Source organism: Carettochelys insculpta, chromosome 5 (genome assembly GCF_033958435.1).
Source record: "Carettochelys insculpta isolate YL-2023 chromosome 5, ASM3395843v1, whole genome shotgun sequence".
NCBI lineage: Eukaryota > Metazoa > Chordata > Testudines > Carettochelyidae > Carettochelys > Carettochelys insculpta.
Window position 1 is genome coordinate 73,870,312 of NC_134141.1, and position 26,601 is coordinate 73,896,912.

The 26,601-nt window shown below is 44.9% G+C and overlaps 1 protein-coding gene across 4 annotated transcripts in view; it reads left to right on the forward strand.

Moving 5' to 3' along the window:
• Nucleotides 1-26,601, forward strand: part of ARB2A (ARB2 cotranscriptional regulator A) — a 385,998-nt gene that overhangs the window by 25,753 nt on the left and 333,644 nt on the right. For all 4 annotated transcript variants that reach the window (XM_074995328.1, XM_074995326.1, XM_074995329.1 and 1 more), the window contains exons 2-4: nt 7,429-7,554; nt 10,695-10,796; nt 23,494-23,594. In XM_074995328.1, coding sequence (XP_074851429.1) covers nt 7,449-7,554; nt 10,695-10,796; nt 23,494-23,594 — 309 coding nt within the window. In that variant the 5' untranslated portion in view covers nt 7,429-7,448. The remainder of the gene's footprint in view (nt 1-7,428; nt 7,555-10,694; nt 10,797-23,493; nt 23,595-26,601) is intronic.

Sequence of the window (26,601 nt, forward strand, 5' to 3'; positions counted from 1 at the left end):
AGAAGAAGAAATTTTATCCTCAGCAAAGACGCTATGCTTACCAACCACAGCGTGCTCAATATCAGCGAGGCTACGACCAAGGGCACCGTCAACAGCAGCAGCAGTACAGGACTCCCAGGCGACATTATCAACAAAGCCATACACCCTCGGGGCAGGCCCAGAGACGACAAGTTTCACGGGTATGTCGGGGGCTGCACAATCAACACCATCGCTCAATGACACTCTCATCTCATGTTCCATCATCGCCTCAGACCGTTCCACTCCCAATGGCAACAGATCACCACAGACAAATGGATGCTAGAGATTATAACCACGGGTTACACGATCCCTTTCCAGTCACTTCCACCGACGAAGCCTCCCACCAGGCCTCATCTCACGGACGCTGCCCACGAGGCGAGGCTCAAGCAGGAGGTGGATCACCTTATGTTCATAGGGGCGGTGGAAAGAGTGCTGGAGCAATTCCAGGGGAAAGGTTTTTATTCATGCTACTTCCTAACAGAGAAGAAAACAGGAGGCTGGAGGCTGATCTTGGATCTACGGGGCCTCAACCGTTACTTGCACAAGCAACGCTTTCGGATGATCACAGTTGCCTCCATACTTACGGCACTGGACGATGGAGACTGGTTTGCAGCCCTCGACTTACCAGATGCTTACTTTCATATAACAATCCACCCAGCACACAGACGCTTCCTCCGCTTCACGGTCGGCAGGGAACATTTCCAGTACAGGGTTCTTCTGTTCGGCCTATCCTCGGCTCCCAGAGTCTTTACCAAAACCCTGGCAGTGGTATCAGCTTACCTGCACAGACAGGGGGTGTTTATTTTCCCATATCCGGACGACTGTCTGCTGAAAGGGGCCTCAAAGGCAGAGGTCTTACACGTGATACGCGTCACTGCGGACACGTTAACTAGGCCTAGCGAAGTAATCAACCTCGCAAAGTCAAAGACTGAACCCACACAAGATATTGAGTTCATAGGGGCATGCATAAACTCTATCACAGCAAGAGTATACCTGCCCGACGCCTGCTTCCGCGCCATCAGCTCACTGGTGCAAGTCATGACGTACAGCCCCACTGTGCCAGTCCTAACGATCCTGCAGCTGTTGGGCCACATGGCGCCAGTGACGTTTGTGGTACAGAATGCCACGTTACACATGCGAAGCCTGCAGCATTGGCTGGCGAGTGTTTACAAACCGGCATCCCACACTGTCCACAAGGTAGTGTCACCCACGACAGAAGTGCGCAGATCCCTAGCGTGGTGGAAAAATCCCAAGAATCTGCTACTGGGGGGTGCCTTTTCACCAACCTCAAATTTCTATTTTTCTTACTACCAACGCCTCCCACATAGGATGGGGAGCGCACATTGGCAGCAAGGTGACGCAAGGGCTATGGTCCCCTGCGGAACAGACACTGCACATAAACATACTGGAGCTCACAGCAGTGTTCAACGCGTGCAGATGTTTTCGAGATTACCTGCACGGCAAAGTAGTCGGGATCAATACCGACAATACCTCCACTATGTTCTACATCAATCCACAAGGAGGGGCATAATCCCGTGCGTTATGTGCGGAAGTAGTCTGATTGTGGAACTGGTGCATCGCCAACAATATAACGTTGAAAGCCTCGTACTTGCTGGGCGCTCACAACGTGAAGGCAGATCAGCTGAGCAGGCGTTTCGCACTCACGCACGAATGGCAGATCCGCTCCGACCTGCTACGGTGCATATTTCATACATGGGGGTTTCCCCAAGTCGATTTGTTTGCCACCCAGTACAACAAAAAGTGCCCCCAGTACTGCTCCAGAGCAGGAATAGGGTGGGGGTCCCTGGGAGCCGCATTCATGATTTCATGGAAGGGCCCTCTACTCTACGCATTTCCCCACACAATGGTTATCCACAAGGTTCTGCAGAAAGCCAGAAGGGAGACAGCTCGCATGATACTCATAGTCACAACTTGGGACCGGCAACAATGGTTTCCCTTGCTTCTGCACATGTCGGATCGTCCACCACTTCCCATACCGGTGGCGCCGGACTTACTCACGCAGGCTCAGGGGTCCATAGTGCACCCGCACCCTCAGGGTCTGCGCCTACAAGCATGGTTAATCTATGGCTCAGTGCCTTAGAGAGCACTTGTACGGAGGGACTACGACAAGTCCTGGAGTGTAGCCGAAGGACCTCCACCAGGAGGAGTTATAAACAGAAATGGACTCGATTTACAGCCTGGTGTTCTGCCAAGCAGTTAGCTTCCCTTGACGTTCCTATAACCGTAATACTAGAATACCTATTGGACCTCAAACGAGACGGGCTTTTCCTATCCTCGCTAAAGGTCCACCTCGCTGCTATATCAGCTTTTTGGCATACAGAGGAAGGGCCCACTGTATTCGCCCACCCTGTTGTCACAAGGTTTTTGAAGGGGCTGGTAAACCTTTACCCCCCTTGAAAACCGCTTCCACCGTCGTGGAGTTTGCACTTGGTGCTCAGCACGCTATCGGGACCACCCTTCAAACCATTAGCCACGGTACCCCTCCGACTCCTTACGATGAAAACAATCTTCCTCTTGCGATTACGTCAGCCCGCAGGGTGAGTGAGCTCGCAGCAGTGATGGCAACCCCGCCCTGCACAGTATTTTCAAAGGAGGCGGTAACCCTATGGTTACACCCAGCCTTCGTTCCAAAAGTTTCTTCAGAGTTCCATCTTAACGAACCAATAGTTTTACCCTCGTTTTACCCGAAGTGTCACAGCTCTAGCAAGGAGACATGCCTACATCTCCTAGACGTGAGGAGGGCGTTGGCCTTCTACATAGACAGAACTAAGTCCTTCCGGAAAACGGACAGGCTTCTCATCTCTCTCGCTCCCAGGTCAAAAGGGGAAGGCCTGTCCTCACAGAGAGTTTCAAAGCACATTGTGTCCTGTATAAAAATGTGCTACGAGCTTTGAAAGACTCCTTTGCTGGCCCCGCCTAGGGCTCACTCCACCAGGGCGGTGGCGGCGTCAACAGCCTTCTTCAAGGGCATCACGTTAAAAGACATCTGTGGAGCGGTGACCTGGTCATCCTTCTACACCTTCGCCAAGCATTATGCCCTACATCGGGTATTCGAGGAGGATACCCATCTGTCGACAGCAGTCCTCTCGGGGGCAAGCTGCACATGAATCGATTACCCACCTCCTTACTTGGGTTACTGCTGGGTAGTCACCTATTGTGGAACACCCACAGGGACCACTCGAAGAAGAAAGAGAAGTTACTCACCTGTAGTAACAATGGTTGTTCGAGATGTGTCCCCGTGGGTGCTCCACCACCCGCCCATCCTCCCTGCTTCGGAATCTCTGTCTGGTGTTTTTCAGGAGCATTCGAGGCGGTTGGTCAATGAACTGGCGGGGACGGGATTGCGCACATGGCCGGGGGTGCGCAAGGGAGCGGCGCGCGTCGGCGCATGCACGGTCCAATAGAAACTGCTAGAAGAATTACGATCTGCGGCTCCGGGTGAGCCCGGCACCTGTTGTGGAGCACCCACGGGGACACATCTCAAAGAACCTTCATCACTACAGTTGAGTAACTTCTCTTTTCTTCCTATTTCCTTATCTCCAAATACCATTGTTTTTGTTTGTCGATGTTCATAATCAGTCCATACCGCTTCCCTTCTTTAACAGCTGCACTGTTTTCACTAGCTTCTCCTCATCTTTTAATGATAATCTCTGCAAACCTCAAGTTGTTAATTCTTTTTCCATGCACAGATATCCGTTCTACCTCTTCCTTGATTTTTTTTTTTTCCATTGCTTTCTCCAGATGTGTGATGAAGATACTTGGTGATATTGGATCTCCTTATCTCATACCTCTACTTGTTTTAAACCAACTTCCCAACTCTTCTGGAACAGTCTGCTTAGTTGCCTCTTCTATACTGATGTCTGTCCCTGTGACTCTCTTATCTAGGTCTTTCTCTGTGGCAATATTCTTAATCTTCTCTTCGAGCAATGTTCTGTATGCATTCCCTGTTTCTTCCTCAATAGCCTCGCCACATCTCTTCTTTTCTTAAACTGTGTCTTGGGTTTTCTTTTGAGTTTTATCTTGATGTTTGCGATCACTAGACTGTGGTCTGAGTCTATATCTGCTCCTTGGAAAGTTTGGCACTGCTGTACTGATGTTATCCATCTTCTTATCAAAATCATATCTATCATATTCTTGGACTTCCCGTCATGTCCACTTCCTACAGTCCTTTTGTTGGACTCTCATGTTGCAAATCACCATCTCATGCTCTGTAGCAAACTCTTAACAGTTTTTCACCCTGTTTGTTTTTCTCCATATCAAACCTTCCCATGACTCTCTCCCAACCTTCATTATCTGTTCCAACCTTCGCATTCCATCTCCTCCGATGATCAACACATCTTTCTTCAGTTTCTCCTCCACTGTCTTTGTCAAGTCTTTATAAAATAGCTCAATCTCTTCCTCTGTACTGTCCGACGTGGGTGCATACACCTGAATGACTGAGATGTTGAATGGTTTTGCTTCGAATCGTGCTACCATCATTCTTGCACTCACCGGTTTGTATCCTAATAATGCTCTTCTAGCTGTTTTGCGAAGAAGGAATCCAACTCCTGCTTCATGCTTTGTTTCGTTTCCTGACCAAATGACTTCGCAACCTCATATCTCTCCTGATTCTGTCCAACGCATCTCTGCCAGTCCAAGTATGTCACATCGATATCTCTCCATTTCCTTCCGAAGCAGCTCTAACTTTCCAGTTGCTCGCCATGTTTGGACATTCCATGTTCCAATGGATAGAATATGTGTTAGCTGGAATTTTCTTTCGGTAGCCAACTTATCGACCCAATCCCAATCGCTCGATTGGTATCACTGACCTTTGTTTATCTGGACGACGTCTGAGCCAGCAGCTTTTATCATTTAGTTGTACTGGCATCAGACTTCATTCGTATTGTTGTTTGATGGTCAGCGCATTGACACACATCTGACCAACCCTCCTCCTTCATCCAGGCTTGGGACTGGTGTGGAGCTCATAGAGGCTTCATGGTGGAGTTGGTTTTTAGAATACACACCATTAAAAGTTGGATGCTATGACCTGCTAAATTGAAATGCTCACTTAGATTATATCTGCACGAGAGGGGTTTTTCGGGCAAAACTGTCCTTTTGTCGGTAAAATCCATGGAGTGTCTACATGCAAAATGCGCTTTATCGACAGACTGTTGACAAAACCCGTCACATCTACCCGCAGCATTGTGCCTCTTTGCACTCAGGTATAACACCTTTGTTGACAGTTGTCTGTCGTCAAAAAGGCATGTTGTAAGGGATCAAAGTGGAAGAATAGTGTATGCGCAGATCTAGGCTTGGAGGTGGGGTCCCCTTATGATGTTGTGACCCATGGAGAGCAGCCTAGCTGGCCTGTGCATGTGAACAATGCCTAATGTGTACCTTAAGTAGCACACGAACAGATAAGGGGCAATCCAGTGTACTAACTGAATGAACAGTTAAATAATCATGACTCAGCAAGTTAGGGTAATTATAAAAACCACACAGCTGGGCAGCAAATTGGACTTCTCTGTTGGACCAGGCGACTTCCTTGGGTTGTCTACAGTCGTTCCAGGGTCCTTGACTGCTGAAGGGACGTGAGATGAATGCTTCTTGCTATATAGAGTTGGGAAATTTACTTTGGGGTGCTGATTGCTGATTACCTCAGGAAAAAAAAATTTTTTTTCAACTGGTCTTGGTGTCAGGTGCTGCCTTTTCACTTGTGACCCTCAAAACTGTTTCCCATCTTATTTGGATACTTCAGAGGCCCTTTTGTCAAGAGACAGAGCTCCCGGTTCACCAGGCAGCCCTATTTGCTGAGCTTCTGCTTCGCCTTTCTGTTGAGAGAGTGGCTGGGCAGTCTGGCCATTCTCTGTCAATAGAGCGGATTGCTCTTTTGATCTGCTTTTGCGTGTGGATGTGATCTGTTGATAGAAGTTTTACTGGAAGATCTCTTCTGACAGTCATTTCTGTGGACACATGCTTCTTGTATAGCCGTAGCCTTACAGGTTTATGCGTATTCAGATTCCTAACATCTGATTTATGTCCATTCATTCTTTGGTGAAGCGATTGTCTAGTTTGTTCAATATATATAGCAGGGGGTGCTGCTGGCACATGATGGCATGTGTCACATTAGTGGAAGTTCAGGAATATGAACCCCTGATCGTGTAACTGGTTTGGTTAGGTCCTGTGATGGTGTCTCCAGTGCAAATATGTGGACAGAGTTGGCAACGGTGTTTTGTTGCAAGGAAAAGTTCCAGGATTAGTTCTTCTGTGGTGTGGTTGCAAGTGTAAGAATTTTCCTGAAGTTGGGAGGCTGTCTGTAGGACAGAACAGGCCTGTTGCCCAAGGCCTGTGAGAGTGTAGCACCATGTTCCAATATAGGTTGTAGATAATGGTGCTAGAGGGGTTTGAGTTGGGGGCAGTAGATGTTCTGTGGTGTTCTGTTGTTAATCTTCCTGGGCCTACCTACCATGTCTACCTCTCTGCTCTTACTCTTGTAACCCAAGCAGTGGCAGCATAGTGCCTGAGGAGTAATGGAGTTAGCAGGTTTTTAAGTCTGCATGGGGATGCTCAGAAAAATTAACCTGAAGAACGATGAATGTGAATTTCAAGTGGGTAGGTTCACAGAGGGGTTTAAAGTGGCTTTAATTTGATTTAGCTTAATTCACATTAGAATTCATTGAAGCGAGGGCATTTCCTTTCCAAAAACCATCTGTATGGAGGCTTAATGTAGTTTAATTAATCCACTTTTAATTCACACCTTTAGTTAACTTGGATTGATTTTTTTTTTGTGCGTGCCAGTGTACACAACCCCTCAGTCCCTAAACTGCATTGCTGTAATATAACTCAAGTCTCTGTAAATTTAGTGCAACCTAATCCTGTGTGTTACAGTAAGGGCAGTAAATGGTAACTGGTTTAATGTAGGAATAATCAGTCTGTTGGTAATTTTTAGGCTTTTTGTTTACATCTTCTATTTCTTATGTTGATTTTCAGTAATTGCAAGCTGTATATAAGTGGAAAAGCAACAGGTTCGTCCTTCTAACCTTACAGTGGGATGGTTGGACTGAAATACCACTATGAAGTAGAATTCTTCACCTATCATTGCAGTGGGCTTATAAAGAGGCCATGCTAAAATATAACCACTTCAAAAATTAAGAAAAATATAGTATTACTGTTAGTGGCTTAATAAATGGTGGTTGCTCAGGTTAAGCCTAAAAGTCCATGGTAACTTTGTATTTGTATATCAAATTAATTTATAATTTTCTTTCTACCTGAAAACTTTTTATGTTTGAAATCATTTATATATATTTATGCATACTGCTAAAATCAAACTTGATTGCTAGTGAAGCAGAAATCAGTGAATGAAATGGTTAGTTTCTAACTTTTGATGACTGTTTATCTTTTTTTTTGAAGCTAAAAATCTGTGAAGATTGATGTACTTTACCTTCATCATTTTAATTTTGCTGCCATTTTGGATAAACATGGCCCAGCTCCAGCAAGGAGGCCCAGATGAAAAAGAAAAAACTACGGCACTAAAAGGTATAAACTTACCTGGATTCTTTCTGTAAATTGTTTGAGACATTTGTTAAAATGAAGGGAAATAGAATTTGTTTGCTGTAGCCCTACTTTAAGTCTGTGTGTATACTAGGGAAAGTAAATCAATTTCAGAAGCGCAATTCTAGCTATGGCAGTTGCATAGTTGGAATCAACATATTTGCAATTGACTTACCTGAATGTCCTCACTAAAGAAGGTAATAAATGAGAGAAACGGGAGGAGTACAGGCATTGATTCTGACCCCGATACGTTGTTTTCATGTGTCCCTACCAGATGTATGAAATCAAACCCCAGGAGATTGACCCTGAGTGGACATACACATAGGATACTGGTAATTACAAAATTGGATAGACTGGTGATCCATCTACCATGGTAGCCTGTGTCTCTGATAGTGTCTGGTTTCAGTTGCTTCAGAGGAAGGCATAAGAAAACAGAAATATAGTGGTCTGTAATGGAATAATCTGTTTGTGTGTGTGTTTACAGAAATTATTCTTTGAGAAGACAATTCATGTAGTTGAGGTATTTTTCAGGAGTCACTGGGAAAGGCAGGAATATTATATTAATTTTATGTTGTTACAAAGTATATTTTCAAGGCACTAATCCAAGTGGACCAACTGGACAATTACAAACTCCTGTGCATTCCAGAAAAAAGAGGAATAAGATCTAAATGATTTAATAGATAAAAGTTTTTGACTGTAGTCCTCTTCTAAGTAGTATTTTTCAAGTGTAGAAGTACAGCAAGTAGATTAGTCTCACAACTCAGATAACAAAATGACTGGACTTTTGGAGTTCACGTGATATCTGTAGCACTTGGGCAGGGGTCTGCAACCAAAATTAGTGACGAGCCATTTTTTCAAACTCATTTACAAAAGCAATGCTCCAAGAGCCGCAATGCACATGAATAAATATATAAAAGTAAAGTCAAACTGTACTTTTTGTAACCTCCGTTTTAAGAATACTGTGCACACAATGATTTTTACCAGTTAGAAGGTTGTTACCCTCTGCTTTACCCCCACCATACAAACCCCCCCCGCCATATCCAGGTTTTAGCCCTCTGAGCCCCAACCTGCCCCCTACTTATGTCATTGCTATTACAAACCTGTAAAAGCCTCAAAGCTTTTGAGACCTTTCAGTATGCCTAAATTCTCTTGCTGCTGTTCTGTATAAAATTCTCTTGCTGTTGCTCAATATAAAGCATATTTGGGAAAGGGTTTGTTGAAATGTATTTTTGACTGTTTAAAAATGTACAGGTAATTATTTTATGCATTCAGAAAATAAAAAGTAGTCTTCACACTTACAATTGACTTGATCTTCACTTAAAGAGGCATGTCTTTAGAATATTCCAAATTATAAAATTATCCATGTTAGAACATTGTACAGTAGATCCCTCACTTACACGATTTTGACTTACATGTTTCTTGCAATAATGCGAGCCAAAATAGTGAGTGGTCCGGAGCTGGGAACCAACTTGCAGCCTGGATCCCATCTCCCCTCTACTTGCAGGAGTCAGGAAACTGACCCAGTAGTTCTGCACTGGTCAGTTTCCTGGCTCCTCTGAGTGGAGGGGAGCCCAGAGCCAGGTGCAGCAGCGCTGGTCAGTTTCCTGCCTCCAGCAAGTGGTGGGGAAACTGCTGGTGCTGCTACACCTGGCTCCCAGCTGCCTGCCATTCCTGAGAGGCAGGAAACTGACCCACACAGCAGTGTGAGTCAGTTTCCCAATTCCTGCAAGCGGAGGGGAGCCAAGAGACAGGCTGCTACCTGGTTCCTGGCTCCCTACCACTCATGGGAGCAGGGAGCCAGGCGCAGTCAGGATCGGAGGACCTAAAGGCTGTAGTGCCCCTTCCTCACTCCGTTTTCGACTTATGCAAAATTTCACTTGTGTGGTTGCTCAGGGATGCAACCTATGCGTAAATCAAGAGTCTACTGTATATTTCACCTGAGAGCACGAATAGGTATTAAATCGTAGCCCGTCTCCTGCTGTTCATCAAACTTAAACTATAGTGAACCAACATGGAGGTGAGTTCAAGTCAAGGCCCTCTACCATTTGAACTTACCAATGGTCTTGAAGGATTTGAATATGTCTTTAATGAAACTAAGTAAAATATGCTTTTGTGAAGATTCTTCTTAAAAATCGTGTAAGAACAGCATGGAATGTGGATTATACCTTATAAAGTCTTGCCAGAATTTCATAGTTTTAAGAAATAAATGATTAAGCAACACTCCCGAAAGCACACATCTAAGGATAGTTAAGCATAGTAGTACATCAGCCAATATTAGCTACGTCAAGAAGATACCTAGGAGTAAGTGTGTCATCTAGGTATCAAGAGTGCAGCCTGAGTGGGGCTATCTAGATTAGGACTTTGAATTTCACTTGCTAGCAATAGAAAGCTGTCCCTGAATAGAGAACAAATGTAATGTGCTCCATGTGGCCTACACTGTTAAGTATCAGGCTGTGCTTTTCGGCCCCAAAGGAAACATATCTGTGGTCTACAAGGACAGTGCAGCGCCAAGTAGAGCGTATTATAGAAGTGTGAGAATAGAAGTGGTGGCCAATTCTGAGAGAATTGGGTGCAATCTCCAAGCCAACTACAGTTGGAATCAGACTGTTTGATACTACTGCAACGTGGTGCTGTAAAAGCAGAGAAGGGTTAAACAAACAAACAAACAAACCAAAACCCATTCTCCTTTGATGGACATCTACTTTCTCTCAAGTTTTCCCAGTATAAAGAGCAGAAACAACTTGTGCCTATTTTATCAAAGGCTTTACCAACAAATACAATATCAGACTTCAGCTGAACTAAAAAAACTCCCTTGAGACTGAATTACCTAGCTCTGTGGTAGAAGACAGATATTTCCAAAAACCTCACCTGGTATTTTCTAGTAGTCTTACAGTTACTAAGATACCAACATCTAGGTAGACAAGTGTGGAACCTTCTGGAACCCTACAAGAACTGCTTTGGAGTGGATTAAAACGTAGTCCAACATTACTCCAATGGGATCTTTCAGAAAGTGGAATGGACACAATTAATTACATCCACTCTAACAAAGTATTAAATAAAACATTTTCAAATATCCTTGCTAAAATCAATCAGGTGTACTATGATATGTCTTTCTTTCTTTTTAGATTTATTGTCTAGAATAGACTTGGATGAACTGATGAAGAAAGATGAGCCACCACTTGAGTTTCCTGATACCCTTGAAGGATTTGAGTATGCCTTTAATGAACGTAAGTAGCATTTGCTTTGTGAGGATTCTGTTTGGAAATTGTATGAAAACAAAAAAGCAGTCATGTAGCACTTTAAAGGTTAACAGAATAATTTATTAAGTGATGAGCTTTCGTGGGACAGACCCACTTCTTCAGATCTATAGCCTTACCAGAACAGACTCAATATATGAAACACACAGGTCCAAAAATTATCAAGGTTGGCAAATCAGATATAAGAGGGGTGTGTGGGTTGGGGAAGTTAAGTGTTAGGTAAAACATCAAAGTATGTGAAAGAGTTCTTATACTGTGTCAGGTAATCGCTGTCCCTCTTCAAACCATGTGTTAATGTGTTGAATTTGAATATGAATGTTAAATTCTGAACATTCTCTCTGTAGATGATTGTTAGTCTCTTTTCTCCGGTACACAAACTCTCACATCTTTAACAGAATGGCCCACTCCCTTTAAAGTGCTGGCTGACAGGTTTGTGTATTTGGAGATTTTTGATGTCTGCTCTATGTCCATTCATTCTTTGGCTAAAAGGGTTAGCAGTTTGCCCAGTATACATTGTTGCGTGGGCATTGATTGCACATCATGGCATATATAACATTAGTTGAAGAACAGGAAAATGTGCCCCTGATTCTGTAATTAATGTGATTAGGTCCAGTGATGGTATCTCCAGAATGGATATATGGACAAAGTTGGCAATGGGGCTTGCTGCAAGGAAAAGTTCCAAGATTAGTAGTATTATGGTATAGCCTATGGTTATTAGCAAGAATCCTCATACAGTTAGGAGGTTGCCTATAGGAGGGAACAGGCCTGTCATCTAGAGCCTCCTGCAGCGTGGCATCATGATTTAGGATAGATAATAGGTCTTTAATGATACGTTGCAGTGGTTTGAGTTGGGGGATGTAGGTGATAATGAGTGGTGTTCTGTTATTAGCTTCTTTTGAGCCTATCTTGGAGTAGTTGGTTTCTGGGTATTCATCTGGCCCTGTTGATTTTTTTTTTTTTTTTTTTTTCTCCCAGTGGATAATTAAGGCTTATGAATATTTGGTAGATAACTTACAGTTTTCAGTCTCTCTCAGTAGGATCAGAGCGGATGCAATTGTATCTCAGGGCTTGACTGCAAACGGTGGATCATGTGGTGTGTGCAGGATGGAAGCTAGAAGCATGTAGGTAAGCGTAGTGGTCAGTGGGTTTCTGGCAGAGAGTGCTATTGATCTGGCCATCAGTGATTTGTACTGTAGTGTCCAGGAAATGTACCTCTCGTGTGGAGTGGTCAAGGCTGAAACTGATGGTCAGGACCAGATGATGGGACAAGTTCATGTGCATGTCCCCTTTTCATGGGTGTGGCCGGGGCAAGGGATCAGCAAAGTCATTGGCATGTAGATGTTCTTCAGTGGTTCATCTGGGGTCTATGGGCCTTATTCTGGTTGGTGTTGCCTCTTGGCTATGTCTATACTCGCCCCGCACCCCCTTTTGAAAGGGGGATGCGAGTGAGATACTTCCTATTATAGGAATAAGGGGGTTTCAAAGTGTGTGGGGTCCTTTCGAAAAGGACCTCATGCAGATGAGCCACATGCAATTATGTGCCGCCATTATGCTAACAAGGTGCTGCGTGTTCATCGCAGTGCTGCATTTGCATATTCCGAAGTGTCTCACTATTGTCCAGTCTTCGAAAGGGGAGGAGCTAGTGTAGACAAAGCCCTGTGGCAAACTAGTGTTTCACACTTGGTAACAAAGACGTTTAAAAAGCAGTAAAATGGGACAAGAAGAATTTTGTGGAAAAGCTTGCACAACAAGCTGACCAAGCCACAGAACAGAGAAACTTCAGAGCTATATAACATCACACAGAAGCTAGCTGGGTCATGACATACAGTGGATCTGCCAGTGCAGTATAAGAAGCAGTGTGCGCTAACAAATCCAAGTGAGCGGCTCAGTAGATGGAAGGAACACTTTGAAGAGGTACTGAATCACTCTGCCCACATGCAACTTCCTGAGTTATCCTCGGCAAATATACCTCTGCAAATAAACAGCAGCAGAACTACATCAGAAGAAATCAGAAAATCCATTGCTCATCTGAAAGGCAGAAAAGTACCTGGTGCAGACAATATCCCTGCTGAAGCAATCAAGGCAGATAGTGAGACATCAGTCAACATGATGTATAATGTATTTGGGACACAGAAGAGATCCCACAAGACTGAAAACGTAGCTACCTTATCAAGCTTCCAAAGAAAGGCAACCTGAAGGAATACAAGAACTGGAGGGGCATTTCATTGCTGTCTATTCCAGGAAAAGTTTTCAATGGGATTCTCTTGAAGAGAATGAAGACAAATTGATAGAGAGCTCAGGGAAGAACAGGCTGGCTCTTCTTCGAGTGGTCCCCGTGCGTGCTCCACAATAGGTGTCGGGCTTGCCCGGCGCCGCAGATCGGAATTCTTCCAGCAGTTTCTCCTGGATTGCGCATGCGCTGGTGTGTGCTGCTCCCCGCGCACCCCCGGCTACGTGCGCGATCCGATCCCCGCCAGTTCCTTCTCAGCCGCCATCGGCTGCAGACAGAATCTGCTCAGGGTAAGGCCAGAGTCAGATAAGAGAGCTGTTTTTTCATGTAATTTGTTGTTTTTGTCCCTGGGGAAAAAAAAAAAGGAAAAGAAAACAAGGACGAAGAGCACATCAGCAAAAAAAAAAAAAGAGGAGTGAAGGAGGGAGGAGCGGATGAGAAGGCCACTTAGGCTGCCCGCTGCCCCGCAGGCCGGTGATCGCTATTTGGGGTGAAAAGGCACTGATTAGGCGCTAAGTACCCTATTAACAGTAAAGGACTCACCGCGATGGCCTCCTCAGGTTTTAAAAAGTCTGAGTCATGCCGTGAAGCTATGCCGGCCTCCGATGGGCATAGTGAATGCATCCGCTGCTTGGGGGAATCACACGTTACCCAGCAGTGTTCTCACTGTGCTAAGCTCACAGCCAGGGCCAGGAAAGACAGAGAGATGAGGCTTAAAATACTCTTGTTTGATAAGGCTCTCCAGCCGGAGTTGCCGGAGAAGCCTCACCCAGAAGGGCCCTGTGGGTTGCATAAGAGGAAGGCAGCCTCTCTGACCCCCTCGGTGCAGAAAAGGAGGAAACCTCCCTGGCTTGATCCTTGCCGGCGAATTCAGCGAGCAGGACGAGCGGTGTGCAGAGCCCCCAGCCGTGAGCTCAGGGAAGCGGCGGTGCGGCAGCGCACGTGGTAGAGGTTGAGCCTCCGATTACACAACAGCCGGCATGCAGGGCGCCGAAAGCGCCAGCGAGGCAAGCGCCGGAATCAGCGACACCAACGGCGCAGGGACACCAGGCATGGAGCCTGCAGGCGCCGGAGGAAACTACCCACGCGGCACCGCAGCTGAGTGCGCCGAGCGCGGCGCCGACAGCGGGGCCGAAATCCCCGGTACGGGAGGGGGCAGTGCCAGCCCCGCAGGGGAGGGGCAAGGCTAAAGCAAAAACCCGGCACTGCAGCCCATTTCTGGACAGGGCTGCGCTGTCTTTAGCACCAAGCCCTCCCTCCGTGATACACACGCCGCACCGAAGGCCTGTGACTCCACCAGCTTATCCAGAACCTCCCGCTCCGTTTCTCCAACCAATGTCACCGTGGCTTGAGCCACCTTCACCATTTCTGGGAATGGATCCCCTGGAGTACAGACACCGCAGGCCTACATCCAGGGGCAGGTCCCCCCCTGCTGCTCAGTACCCCCGTGTACACTCTCGATCTGGGACGGAAACACAGTTGTCTCAAGGGGAGTTTGTTTTAGAACCCTGGGACTTTCCTTCACAATCCTACAGGGAGCAAGTGTATCATCGACCACAGGAGCCTGAGAGTTTGAGGGAGGTTTACCCCAGTGGTTCCTCCTCGTCCTCCCCAGATGGGGCCGTGGTCCCCGGGGATGTCTCTCCCCCCTCCCCCCCAGATGACCTTAAACAATTTCAAGAACTATTCAAAAGAGTGGCTTTCACGCAAGATATTCAAACGGCAGAGGTGCAGGAGAAACATCACAAACTCCTTAAAAATTTGAGACCCCCGGCTTCATCCAAAATTGGTATTCTGCTGGATGAAGCCATTATGGAGTCAGCCACTACCATATGGCAGACTCCGGCCTCTATCCCGCCTACGAACAAGAGAGCGGATAAGTAGTAGTTCGTCCCGGCAAAGAGCATGGAGTTCCTTTTTAGTCACCCACAACCGAATTCTTTGGTGGTCGAATCGTCCCAGCAGAGGTCGAAGGCCTCTCAGTACAAATCGGGGGGATCGGACAAAGATGCTAAGAAGCTAGAGCTGTTTGGCAGGAAGGTATATTCCTCCTCTACCCTGCTATTGAGAGCGGCAAATTATGCGGCACACCTAGCAAACCACAACTTTGATAATTACTCCAGGCTTACTCCCCTCATGGATTCACTCCTGGAAGACAAGAAGCCAGTGTTAAAGGCGATTGTTCAAGAGGGCTATGCAGCATCACGGGCGGGAGTACAGATTGCCCTGGACGTGGCAGACACGGCGGCACGTTCAGCAGCTACAGCAGTGGTCATGCGTAGAGAATCCTGGCTCCAGACGTCTGGTATCCCCAGAGACCTGCAGGGGAAGATCGTGGATCTTCCCTTTGATACACAATAGCTGTTTGCAGACTCCACCGATTCTGTCTTCCATTCAAGTAAGGACTCGAGAGCCACACTTAGAACCTTGGGTATTTATACTCCCCCATACAGGAAGAAAAAATTTTACCCTCAGCAAAGACGCTACGCTTATCGACCACAGCATGCTCAATATCAACGAGGCTACGACCAGGGGCGCCATCAACAGCAGCAGCAGTACAGAACTCCCAGGCGACGTTCTCAACAAAGCCGTATGCCTTCGGGGCAGGCCCAAAGGCAACAAGTTTGATGGGTATGTCGGGGGCTGCACTATCAATACCATCGCTCAATGCCACTCTCATCTCATGTTCCATCATCGCCTCAGACCGTTCCACTCCCAATGGCAACAGATCACCACTGACAATTGGGTGCTGGAGATCATAGCCACGGGTTACACGATCCCCTTCCAGTCACTCCCACTGACGAAGCCTCCTGCCAGGCCTCGCCTCAGAGACGCTGCCCACGAGGCGAGGCTCAAGCAGGAGGTGGATCACCTTATGTTCATAGGGGCGGTGGAAAGAGTGCCGGAAAAATTCCAGGGGAAAAGTTTTTATTCACGCTACTTCCTAACAGAGAAGAAAACAGGAGGCTGGAGGCCTGTCTTAGATCTTCGGGGCCTCAACCGTTACTTGCGCAAGCAACGTTTTCGGATGATCACAGTTGCCTCTATACTCACGGCACTGGACGATAGAGACTGGTTTGCAGCCCTCGACCTACAAGATGCTTACTTTCATATAACAATCCACCCAGCACACAGACGCTTCCTCCGCTTCATGGTCGGCAAGGAGCACTTCCAGTACAGGGTTCTTCCGTTCGGCCTTTCTTTGGCTCCCAGAGCCTTTACCAAAACCCTGGCAGTGGTGTCAACCTACCTGCACAGAGAGGGGTTGTTTATTTCCCATATCTGGACGACTGCCTGCTGAAGGGGGCCTCGAAGGCAGAGGTCTTACGCAAGATACGCATCACAGCAGATGCGTTTTCTTCGCTGGGCCTAGTTACCAACCTCACAAAGTCAAAGACCGAACCCACACAAGATATAGAGTTCATAGGGGCATGCATGAACTCTTTCACAGCAAGAGTATACCTGCCCGACGCCCGCTTCTGCGCCATCAGTGTGCTGGTGCAGGTCATCACATACAGCCCCACTGTGCCGGTCTTAACGTGCCTACAGCTGTTGGGCCACATAGCGGCAGCGACGTTTGTTGTACAGAATGCCAGGGTACACATGCGAAGCCTGCAGCATTGGCTGGCGAGTGTTTACAAACCGGCATCCCATACTGTCCACGGGGTGATGTCGCCCACGACAGAGGTGCGCAGATCCCTGGCGTGGTGGGAAAGTCCCAAGAATCTGCTAGTGGAGGTGCCCTTTCACCAACCACAGATTTCTATTTTTCTTACTACCGACGCCTCCCGCATAGGATGGGGAGCGCATATCGGCGACAAGGTGACGCAAGGGCTATGGTCCCCTGCGGACCAGACACTGCACATAAACATACTGGAGCTCAGAGCAGTGTTCAATGCCTGCAAACATTTTCGAGATTACCTGCATGGCAAAGTAGTCAGGATCAATACCGACAATACCTCCACTATGTTTTACATCAATTGACAAGGAGGAGCACGATCCCGTGCGTTATGTGTGGAAGCAGTCCGATTGTGGAACTGGTGCATTGCCAACAACATAACGTTGAAAGCCTCGTACTTACCGGGTGCTCACAACGTGAAAGCAGATCAGCTGAGCAGGTGCTTCGCACTCACGCACGAATGGCAGATCCTCTCCGATCTGCTACGGCGCATTTTTCCATACATGGGGGTTTCCCCAGATCGATCTGTTTGCCACCCGGTACAACAAGAAGTGTCCCCAATACTGCTCCAGGGCAGGAGTGGGACGGGGGTCCCTGGGGGACGCATTCATGATTTCATGGAGGGGCCCTCTACTTTACACGTTTTCCCCCCCCCCCCCCCCCCCCCCCCCCCCCACACACACAGTGCTTATCCACAAGGTTCTGCAGAAAGCCAGAAGGGGCAGAGCTCACATGACACTCATAGTCCCCACTTGGGATTGGCAGCAATGGTTTCCCTTGGTTCTGCACGTGTCAGCCCGTCTACCGCTTCCTCTACCGGTGGCGCTGGACTTACTCACACAGGCTCAGGGGTCCATAGTGCACCCGCACCCTCAGGGTCTGCGTCTCCAAGCATGGTTAATCTATGGGTCAGCTCCTTAGAGAGCATGTGTACGGAGGGAGTACAACAAGTCCTGGAATGTAGCCGAAGGACCTCCACCAGGAGGAGTTATAAACAGAAATGGACTCGATTTACAGCCTGGTGTTCTGCCAAGCAGTTAGCTCCCCTAACGTTCCTATACCTGTAATACTAGAATACTTATTGGACCTCAAAAGAGGCAGGCTTTCTCTATCCTCGCTAAAGGTCCACCTCGCTGCTATATCAGCCTTTCGGCATACAGAGGAAGGGCCCACTGTATTCGCCCGTCCTATCGTTACAAGGTTCTTGAAGGGGTTGGTAAACCTGTACCCCCCTCGGAAACCGCTTCCACCATCGTGGAGTCTGGACTGGGTGCTCAGCACGCTATCGGGTCCACCTTTCGAACCATTAGCCACAGTTCCCCTCTGTCTCCTTACGATGAAAACAAGCTTCCTCCTTGCGATTACGTCAGCCCGCAGGGTGAGCGAGCTTGCAGCAGTGATGGCAACGCCGCCCTGCACAGTATTCTCAAAGGAGGCGGTAACCTTAAGGTTGCACCCAGCCTTTGTTCCAAAAGTTTCTTCGGAATTCCATCTTAACGAACCCATAGTTTTACCCTCATTTTACCCGAAGCCTCACAGCTCCAGCAAGGAGGCATGCCTGCATCTCCTGGATGTGAGGAGGGCGTTGGCCTTCTACATAAACAGAACTAAGTCCTTCCGGAAAATGGACAGGCTTCTCGTCTCTCTCGCTCCCAGGTCGAAAGGAGAAGGTCTCTCTCCACAGAGAATCTCAAAGCACATTGTGTCCTGTATAAAAATGTGCTACTAGCTTCGAAAGACTCCTTTGCTGGCCCCGCCTAGGGCTCACTCCACCAGGGCGGTGGCGGCATCAACAGCCTTCTTCAAGGGCAAAAGACATCTGTAGAGCAGCGACCTGGTCATCCTACAACAACTTTGCCGAGCATTATTCCCTACATCGGGTATTCGAAGAGGATACCCATCTGTCGACAGCAGTCCTCTCGGGGGCAAGCACATGAATCGATTACCCACCTCCTTACTTGGGTTACTTCTGGGTAGTGACTCTATTGTGGAGCACCCACGGGGACCACTCGAAGAAGAAAGAGAAGTTACTCACCTGTTGTAACGATGGTTCTTTGAGATGTGTCCCTGTGGGTGCTCCACCACCCGCCCATCCTCCCTGCTTCGGAATCTCTGTCTGGTGTTTTTCAGGAGCATTCGAGGCGGTTGGTCAAGGAACTGGCAGGGACCAGATCGTGCACATGGCTGGGGGCATGTGGGGAGCGGTGCGCGCCAGCGCATGCATGATCCAGGAGAAACTGCTAGAAGAATTCCGATCTGCGGTGCCGGGCGAGCCCAATACCTGTTGTGGAGCACCCACAGGGACACATCTCGAAGAACCATCGTTACTACAGGTGAATAACTTCTCTTTTCTGAAGTGAGAGATCTTGTACTGATCAAATAGCAGCTCTCACTGAGATCATATAACAGTCACTTGAGTGGAACTCCCCTTGTATATGACCTTCATGGATATTGAAAAGACCTTCAACAGCACTGATACAGAGACTTTGTGGAAAATGCTGATACATCATGGCATCCCATCCAAAAGTATTAACTAGATTTGTTTAACATACAAACCCTCAATATGCCAAACTGTTCACAATGATATCTTGAGAGAATCTTTCAGCATACTCTCAGGAGTATGACAAGGGTGTCCATTGTCATCTTTCCTGTTCTTGATCACTATGGATTATGCACAGGACACCAGATGACCATGAATGAGGCATTCAGTGGAAACTTTTCAAACAGCTAGAGGACATTGATTTTACTGACAGTGTCGTTCTCCTTTCACACCCACATGAAAGTATGGAAGAAAAGGTCACAACGCTCGACAAAACTGCTTCAGTGACTGGACTGAGCATTAACAAGGGAAAGACCAATATAAGGAGGATCAACCAGTTCAATGACAACATCCTCACACTGGAACATGTGGAGCAGTTCACCTTCTTGGGGAGTACTGTGGGCAGAGACGGAGTTATAGACAAGGGTATCCATGCCGGGATAGGGAAAGCAACAGCTGTATTCAAGACTTTCTATCCCATATGGAGTTCACAAATAATATCTGTGAAGATGAAACTGTGTGTCTTCAATACAAATATGAAGAGTGTGTTCTTGTATGGATGCAAGACCTGGTATTCTAAAAAGTCTTCAATTGACAAGCTACAAACATTCATTCATAAACAGATGTCTGAGGTACATCTTCGTCATCAAATGGCAAGGTGTGGTCACAAATGAAGAGTTTTGGAACCGAGCAGGACAAGAACAACTTGACATTCAAATCAGGAGGAGGGAGATGGGGATGGTTAGGTCACACTCTCAGAAGACCATCCTGCAGCATTGTCTGTGAAGCGCTCAAATGGGACCTGCAAGAAAAATGCAAAAGAGTAAGACGTCAGACAACATAGGGAAGATCTACTGAGACTGAAGGACAACAACCGGGGTTCTCCTGGCATCAGCTAGAAGTTTTGTCCCAAGATGGAGTGAAGTGGAGGAGGCTTGTAGATGACCTATGCTCCACTTGGAGTACAGTGCTTATAGTAGTAGTACTAGTAGTAATGTTTGTGTCCTGATTGCTCTGAAATGGTAAATGCAAACACTTGATAGTTAGCATTTAAATGTTACATTACATTATGGTATATATATGGTCAGGGAGCAACTTACAATTAAAACTTATATACAGTTGACCTGATCTGGCTTCCAGCTGTGAGTTTTTCTGTTCTTAGCTAGTGTTTGCAACCTGGACAAGAGCTGGCCTCTGGCCTACCATCATCGCAGTAATGTACTTGGAAATCCTAGCTAAGTAATTTCAAGCAGTCTGTTGTCCAACATGTAGCTTTTTACATTACGTACCATGTAGATTTTTTCCAATTTCCTGCCTTTCGTTATGAAAAGGTTGACACACAAATCCAAAAAATGTCTAAAATGATTTATTTTCAACATTCCAACCGCTAGTGATATCTTTCTTAGCATTTTATGGAACAAGCAAATGTAGTTATCGAAATTATTAATATAGTGAAACCCCAATGTACACGATTTCAATTAGTGTGAGTCGAACTGAATGGGGGAAGTCAGGGAGCAGCTGTACTACCCCACCAGTCCGCCTTCCCGCTACCTCCAGCTGGGGGAGCTGGAGACTGTAGTCGGGGGGTAGAGCATTCCTCCACCCAGCTGGCTCACAGCTGCTTTACTCTGGGCATTCCCCCCTGCCCTGCGGCTCCCCAGGACTGGAGATGGTGGCGGTTCTAAAACCCCACCTTAACTTGCACAAAATTTGACTTATGTGCAGTTGCCCAGGCACGCAACTTGCACATAAGTTAGGGTTTTACTGTATAAATCTTCTCTAGTTATGTGTTTAACCTTGAAAATTCCATGTCTGCTGATGAGAGAGACTAGCTCTTCAGAAGAGCATCCTTTGGGATAATAGGATAAATCTCTAAACTAGCAATGATAAATTATCATTTACTACTGGTCACAAGTTTGAATCCAGGCTAAGTTAGTAGAAACCACAAGTTACCACCATCTGGTAGGTGTATGTCAAATAAGGTTGTGGTTTTTACAATTGTCTGATATATACATTATAAAATGCATCATCACAATTGGTACCCATATCATCAATCTCAGATGTGAATTGAAGGATTGAATAGGTATGGAGGCTGAATATATACCAGATTCCCAGAAGGGGCCACTACAAAATAATTTGAAACCTGTAGTAAGGCAGCCTAGGAAGTTTATACTCCTTTTGGCATGCAATGTCTGTTCTGTGAATAGCAAACTTTAGTTTCTGATGCTGTCTATTTTACGCTTTCCACTTCTAAGGGTGGGGGGGAAGCTTTCCTTTAAATCATAGTCATTTATTCAATACTTAGCTTTTTAATACCCTGATGGCTTTCAAAGGAAGGTACTTAGAGACTAACAGTGTCATGAAAGTGATGCTCTTTCTTTGATGGGAGGAGTTAACACTTCCATTTTTTCGGCTTTTTTAAGATTTGTACAGCCTTTACTATTGTCTGTTTGTTCTACTGACTTGAGTTAATGGTGCACGTGTAGAAAGGGGCTGAAATCTGAATGGGTGTGTGTGATGTTTTAGAATTATTAAAAGTTCCATCACTGATCTAGTAGCCTGAGTTGACTTCCTTAGAGAGGGTAACTAACACTGTACCATATGCTTCTGGTTAGGCTGTTGCCAAAGATGGACATGCTTTAATCTGATATTTCTAAGTAATAGATACTGTAGTGCATTTCTGTGTCATAGTCTGTTTCTATTTATGAAGGATAAGTAAATTTGTTCTGCTTTGTAGTATTTCGGAAGATGGTGTTTTCAAATATTTTAGGACTACCTGAAAATAATCTGCAGTTCTTATTAAATATCTGCTATGATTTCCTTAAGGTGAGAGGAATACAATTTCTCTGCTTTTTTTTTTAAAAAGTTGTAGTGAATCATAACTAGCTAAGAGGAACAACGAAGCCTTGAATTTTAAAAATGTAGAAGATTTTAAGAGTATTTTGATGATGCTATGAAGAAGGATATAGGGAACTTAGATAAGAATTTGAGAAGGAACGCTCTTAGAGGTTAGTAATTGGAAAAATATTCTGAAACTGAGGTAATGAAGGGCTAAGAGAGTCAAAATCTTCTATCATTAAGTAAGCAGGTTTAGAGTCAAGTACCCTGAAGATAGCAGAAAGCTTTCATGTGTTCTGTGTGCAGTTTCTTGTGTTTTCAAAACTAATTTTACTCCTTTTTAAATAACATTTCATGCACAGAATTCTTTTATCAAAGCTTGAAATTCACAAGGAGTTATAACTTAGTGTCTTTATGTTTCAGAGAGAGAAAAATTCTGCTAATAAATCATGTTTCTATCATTCGGATATTTCAGCCTTTTAGGAGAGCATACCTAGATATTGTTTTAATAACTGTGGTGTCACTTTTTGTGGCCATAATTTATGTTTTGAAGAATAAGTTGAAATATAACTGGTAAAATCTGATATATTTCTCCCTGCCCCAGTCTTACTTCCTTGAGGCTGCCATTTTATTTCTCAATCATCCCTTGCTTCGTAGGTAGCTCAATGTATAATACTGGTTTCAAATCTGAAGCTTAAGAAGCTGTAATGTTGCTATGCAAAATAAATTGTTGTGGTATGAGCATGCTTCTTACATGTGCACCATCATTTTTCTACGTTTAGCTCCCGGTGCAAGCACTGAACCAAGGTCCCCTGCTTGATTACATTATGGGGCTGAGGCATTAAACTTGTAAATGAAACTATCTTTTAGAAATTTTAAGCTCAGTTTTCCTCTTTGTCTTGCATGTGCAATTAGAGTACAAACAGCTAATAATGCCATCTAATTACCTGGTTGGTTGGTACAAATCAGTTTGTTAGCTATTCAGCTCCTAATTCTTCATTTTAGTGACACAAATGTAAGGTGCCAGGCTGAAATTTGTAGCACCTTGCAAATATCCACATATCACTTTTGCAGATGCATATACCAGTTTTGTATCTTTGCAGGGCTCTAGAAATTTGGACCTAAAGTTCATTATGTCCCATTTTGTTCTCTGCTTTGAGGTGAATATGAATTAAAAGCGAATGTGATGGTGGGTTTACTACAGTCCATTTGGCATAAGGGTCCTGCATTGTAATTGGGGAGAGGAGAGAATAATGTGATTATGTGAAAACAAAGCCATGTTCTTTCATATGAACGTTGTCTTTTCTTTTCAACAGTGAATTGTTAGGTATGTCTTTAAAACTCTTATTAGATTTAAAAATAATTTTTCTTTCTTTTATAGAGGGGCAGTTAAGGCATGTAAAAACTGGGGAGCCATTTGTTTTTAACTACCGTGAAGATTTACATAGATGGAACCAAAAACGCTACGAAGCTCTTGGAGAGGTATATGCTGTGTGTCTGTGTATACTGTGTTGCTTTCTTCTATGCATTGCCGTATAGCTTGAAGTTAGTTAAACTATTTTTAAAAAGTGCTCCATTTTAGTGCTTCAACAATTTAAATTATTTGTGTCATTTATAAACTCGTCTGTGTTATCAAATAGAATATAGTTTTGACTGTACAAACAGAAAAGAGATAAGGTGGGAGAAAGTCTTTCCGCCGACTGATGTTGAGCCAATAAAAGTTACTATGTCAGCCACCTTGTCTCTCTAGTATCTGGAACCAACACAGCCACAATGACATTGTGAACAAACAGAAAAGAGTAGTATTCATGTATTTTTTTTAAAAAAGACACACTTTCTCTCACTTTTCTCTCCACCAGCTAAAGCATAAATTGTAAACATTTGTGACTTCACTTTCTAGGTGGAAGGGACTTATTGTCTGAACTGGCTGTTTTTTCACCTTGTTCCAGCCAGTGGAGACTGCGATCAGGCTTGTTAAATTTAAGTGCATGGATATGACCATTTTGGTTTTGGCAAATAGTTTCCAAAATCTCTTCATTTCTCAGGGTTAGTAAATGATCAATAGGATGCTTCATTGTTATTTTATTTCCCTTTGCTTATTCTGTAGCTCTGGTGTATATAATACCGGTTTCAAATCTGCAAGAAATTGGTCTTTCAGTTTGTGTTCTACTTCTTATGCATGGGAAATCATAGCATTGAGCTGACATAAAATGACTTGCCTGGGTAGAGGGACCGTAAGAATATGTATGTTCGGGTCTGTGCTACTCTGCCCTGACTTTTCTTGTCCAGTAGCAGGAAGTGGTGATCTATCAGTGTGTTGGTACTGCTGTAATCAATGGCTTCACAGAGTCCTAGTCCCTCCCAAGTATGGAGAAGAAACAAACGGTCTCTGAGAAAACATCCATTTGTGCAAATAACTCAAGACCCCTCAAGGATTGAATTCACAACCCTGGGTTTACAAGGGAATGTGCTAACCACTAAGCTATGCCCGGAACTGACCATGACCAAAAAAATAGTGTAAATTATCTTGAATTGATTTCTGTGACTACAACATGAGAGATGTACTTAAATTTATCAATTTTTAAATACTCTGAGGCTAGTGAGGGTGCCAAGGGTATGTTTATGAAGACTGAACATGAGCGTCTGTCTAATTGTAGGATTTTTTTTTTTTGGTGTCTTCTGAGAAATTCTGTAGACATAGACTAAGCAGGCTCAAGCAAAGGGTAGAAAGCACTAGTCACAAAAGAGATTGCTCTGGTACCTGATTAATTTGGTGGCACAGACAATACTCCACTTCCTCTGTCTGAGCCCTTGTAGAATGAATGGAGTGTGAGCTGAGAAGCTAAACACTGTCCAAGTGGAGACGGCTGAAGGCTGCAGTTGGGACAAATTTATGCAATGTGCAGAAAGGAAGGATACCTTCCTATAGATGCTGAGGAATGGAAACGGAGCATCCCAGGAGTTTAAAAAAAAAAAAATAGCCATGACACACACGCTATATTTCCGTGCTATTTCTGTTATGTATTGTAAGTAGTACACCATGCACAAAACACATTTAATTTATATGGCAGAACAATGGAAAAACATTCAAAAATGTAAATTACTGCAGACCTAAATCAGAAAAATTCTCTGGGCTTGCCTAAATAATATGTATTAAAAGTATCTTGCTGTATCACAGAAATTTTTGTTTCCCCATAGAAGTAAGGAGTGCAGAGTTTAGGTTCATTTTATCACAAACTCTTGATGTACAGGTGTAAGGGTTAATTGTTTTTTAACTTTGAAAAAGCAAGTATTTAAAAATAATGATTATAACTTGTGTATATGTGCTGGGAAGGGAAGGCCCTGCTCAGAGCCAAGCTCTGGGTACAGCTAGTGATGGGAGCCGCATCCTTGGAGCAGTGGGGAATAAGCAGTGGCAGCTAGAGATGGGGCTGCTCCAGAGCCATTCCCTCTCTGACATGGCCTGGCAGTGGTGTCTGATCTCATCCCCTCCTCTCACCCATGGCTGGAGGCTGCCCAATTCCACTCCACCTCCCTTACCTCCCACCAGAGCTATCCACAGCAACATCCTGCAAGCCTTCCAAGGTGGCAGACAGACCAGGGCAGGCAGAGGTGCTGTGGGGGAGAGCCCCTGGGGGTATGCTGGGGCTAGCCATGTGGATCTCCAAACCCACATGAATAGAAGGGGGGTTGGTGAGCACAGCAAGCATGGGCCATAGCAGTTAATCATAGCTAACCCTTATTATAACAAACTGTGTGCTGTACTGAAGGGCAAAATTACGTTTGTATGCCTCTTTCACCTACGTATGGTTTTTTATGTTGGGAACACTTCCCATTACTGAGATAACATAAAGTAAATCAGGAGAAGTGGAATATTTTTCTGAATTTAGTTAATGACATGTTCATGACATGGATCTACAAGGAATGTAGATTTTTTTTTTCATCATGATATGGAAGAATATATTCATGACTTATGAATGGCCTGACTCTGAGTAGAAAACATAATCAATCCTTTGAAATGTTAAAATCATCCTGGTATTACATAATCACATGATACAAAGCCATATCATTTAAATTGTGCCTTGATTTTATTTTTCCTTTCTTGTAGACCTGCTGCTGCTCCTATTTGTTTTTATTTGTTTGTGTGGTGTAAAGGATCTGAGTCAAAGCTCAGGGCCGGTAGATCTTTGACCAGTCACAAACAGCAAGAATATGCCAGATGTACTTGTTATCAATGTTTCAATAAAATATTCATTTAAAAAAAAACCTGTTGGTTGCAGAGTCAAGCACTTTAAATTTAGAAAGTGTTGGAATCCTTTACAAGTAGTTCCCTGGTCCTTTTATTTCATAATGGCAATTCATAGTAATTTATCATGACCATGAATAGACATTGGGCTGGGGAAAGAGCATGTGAATGATTTACAACTATCAAGTTGTACAACTTGATAGTTGTAAATCATTCACATGCTCTTTCCCCAAACGCTGTCAC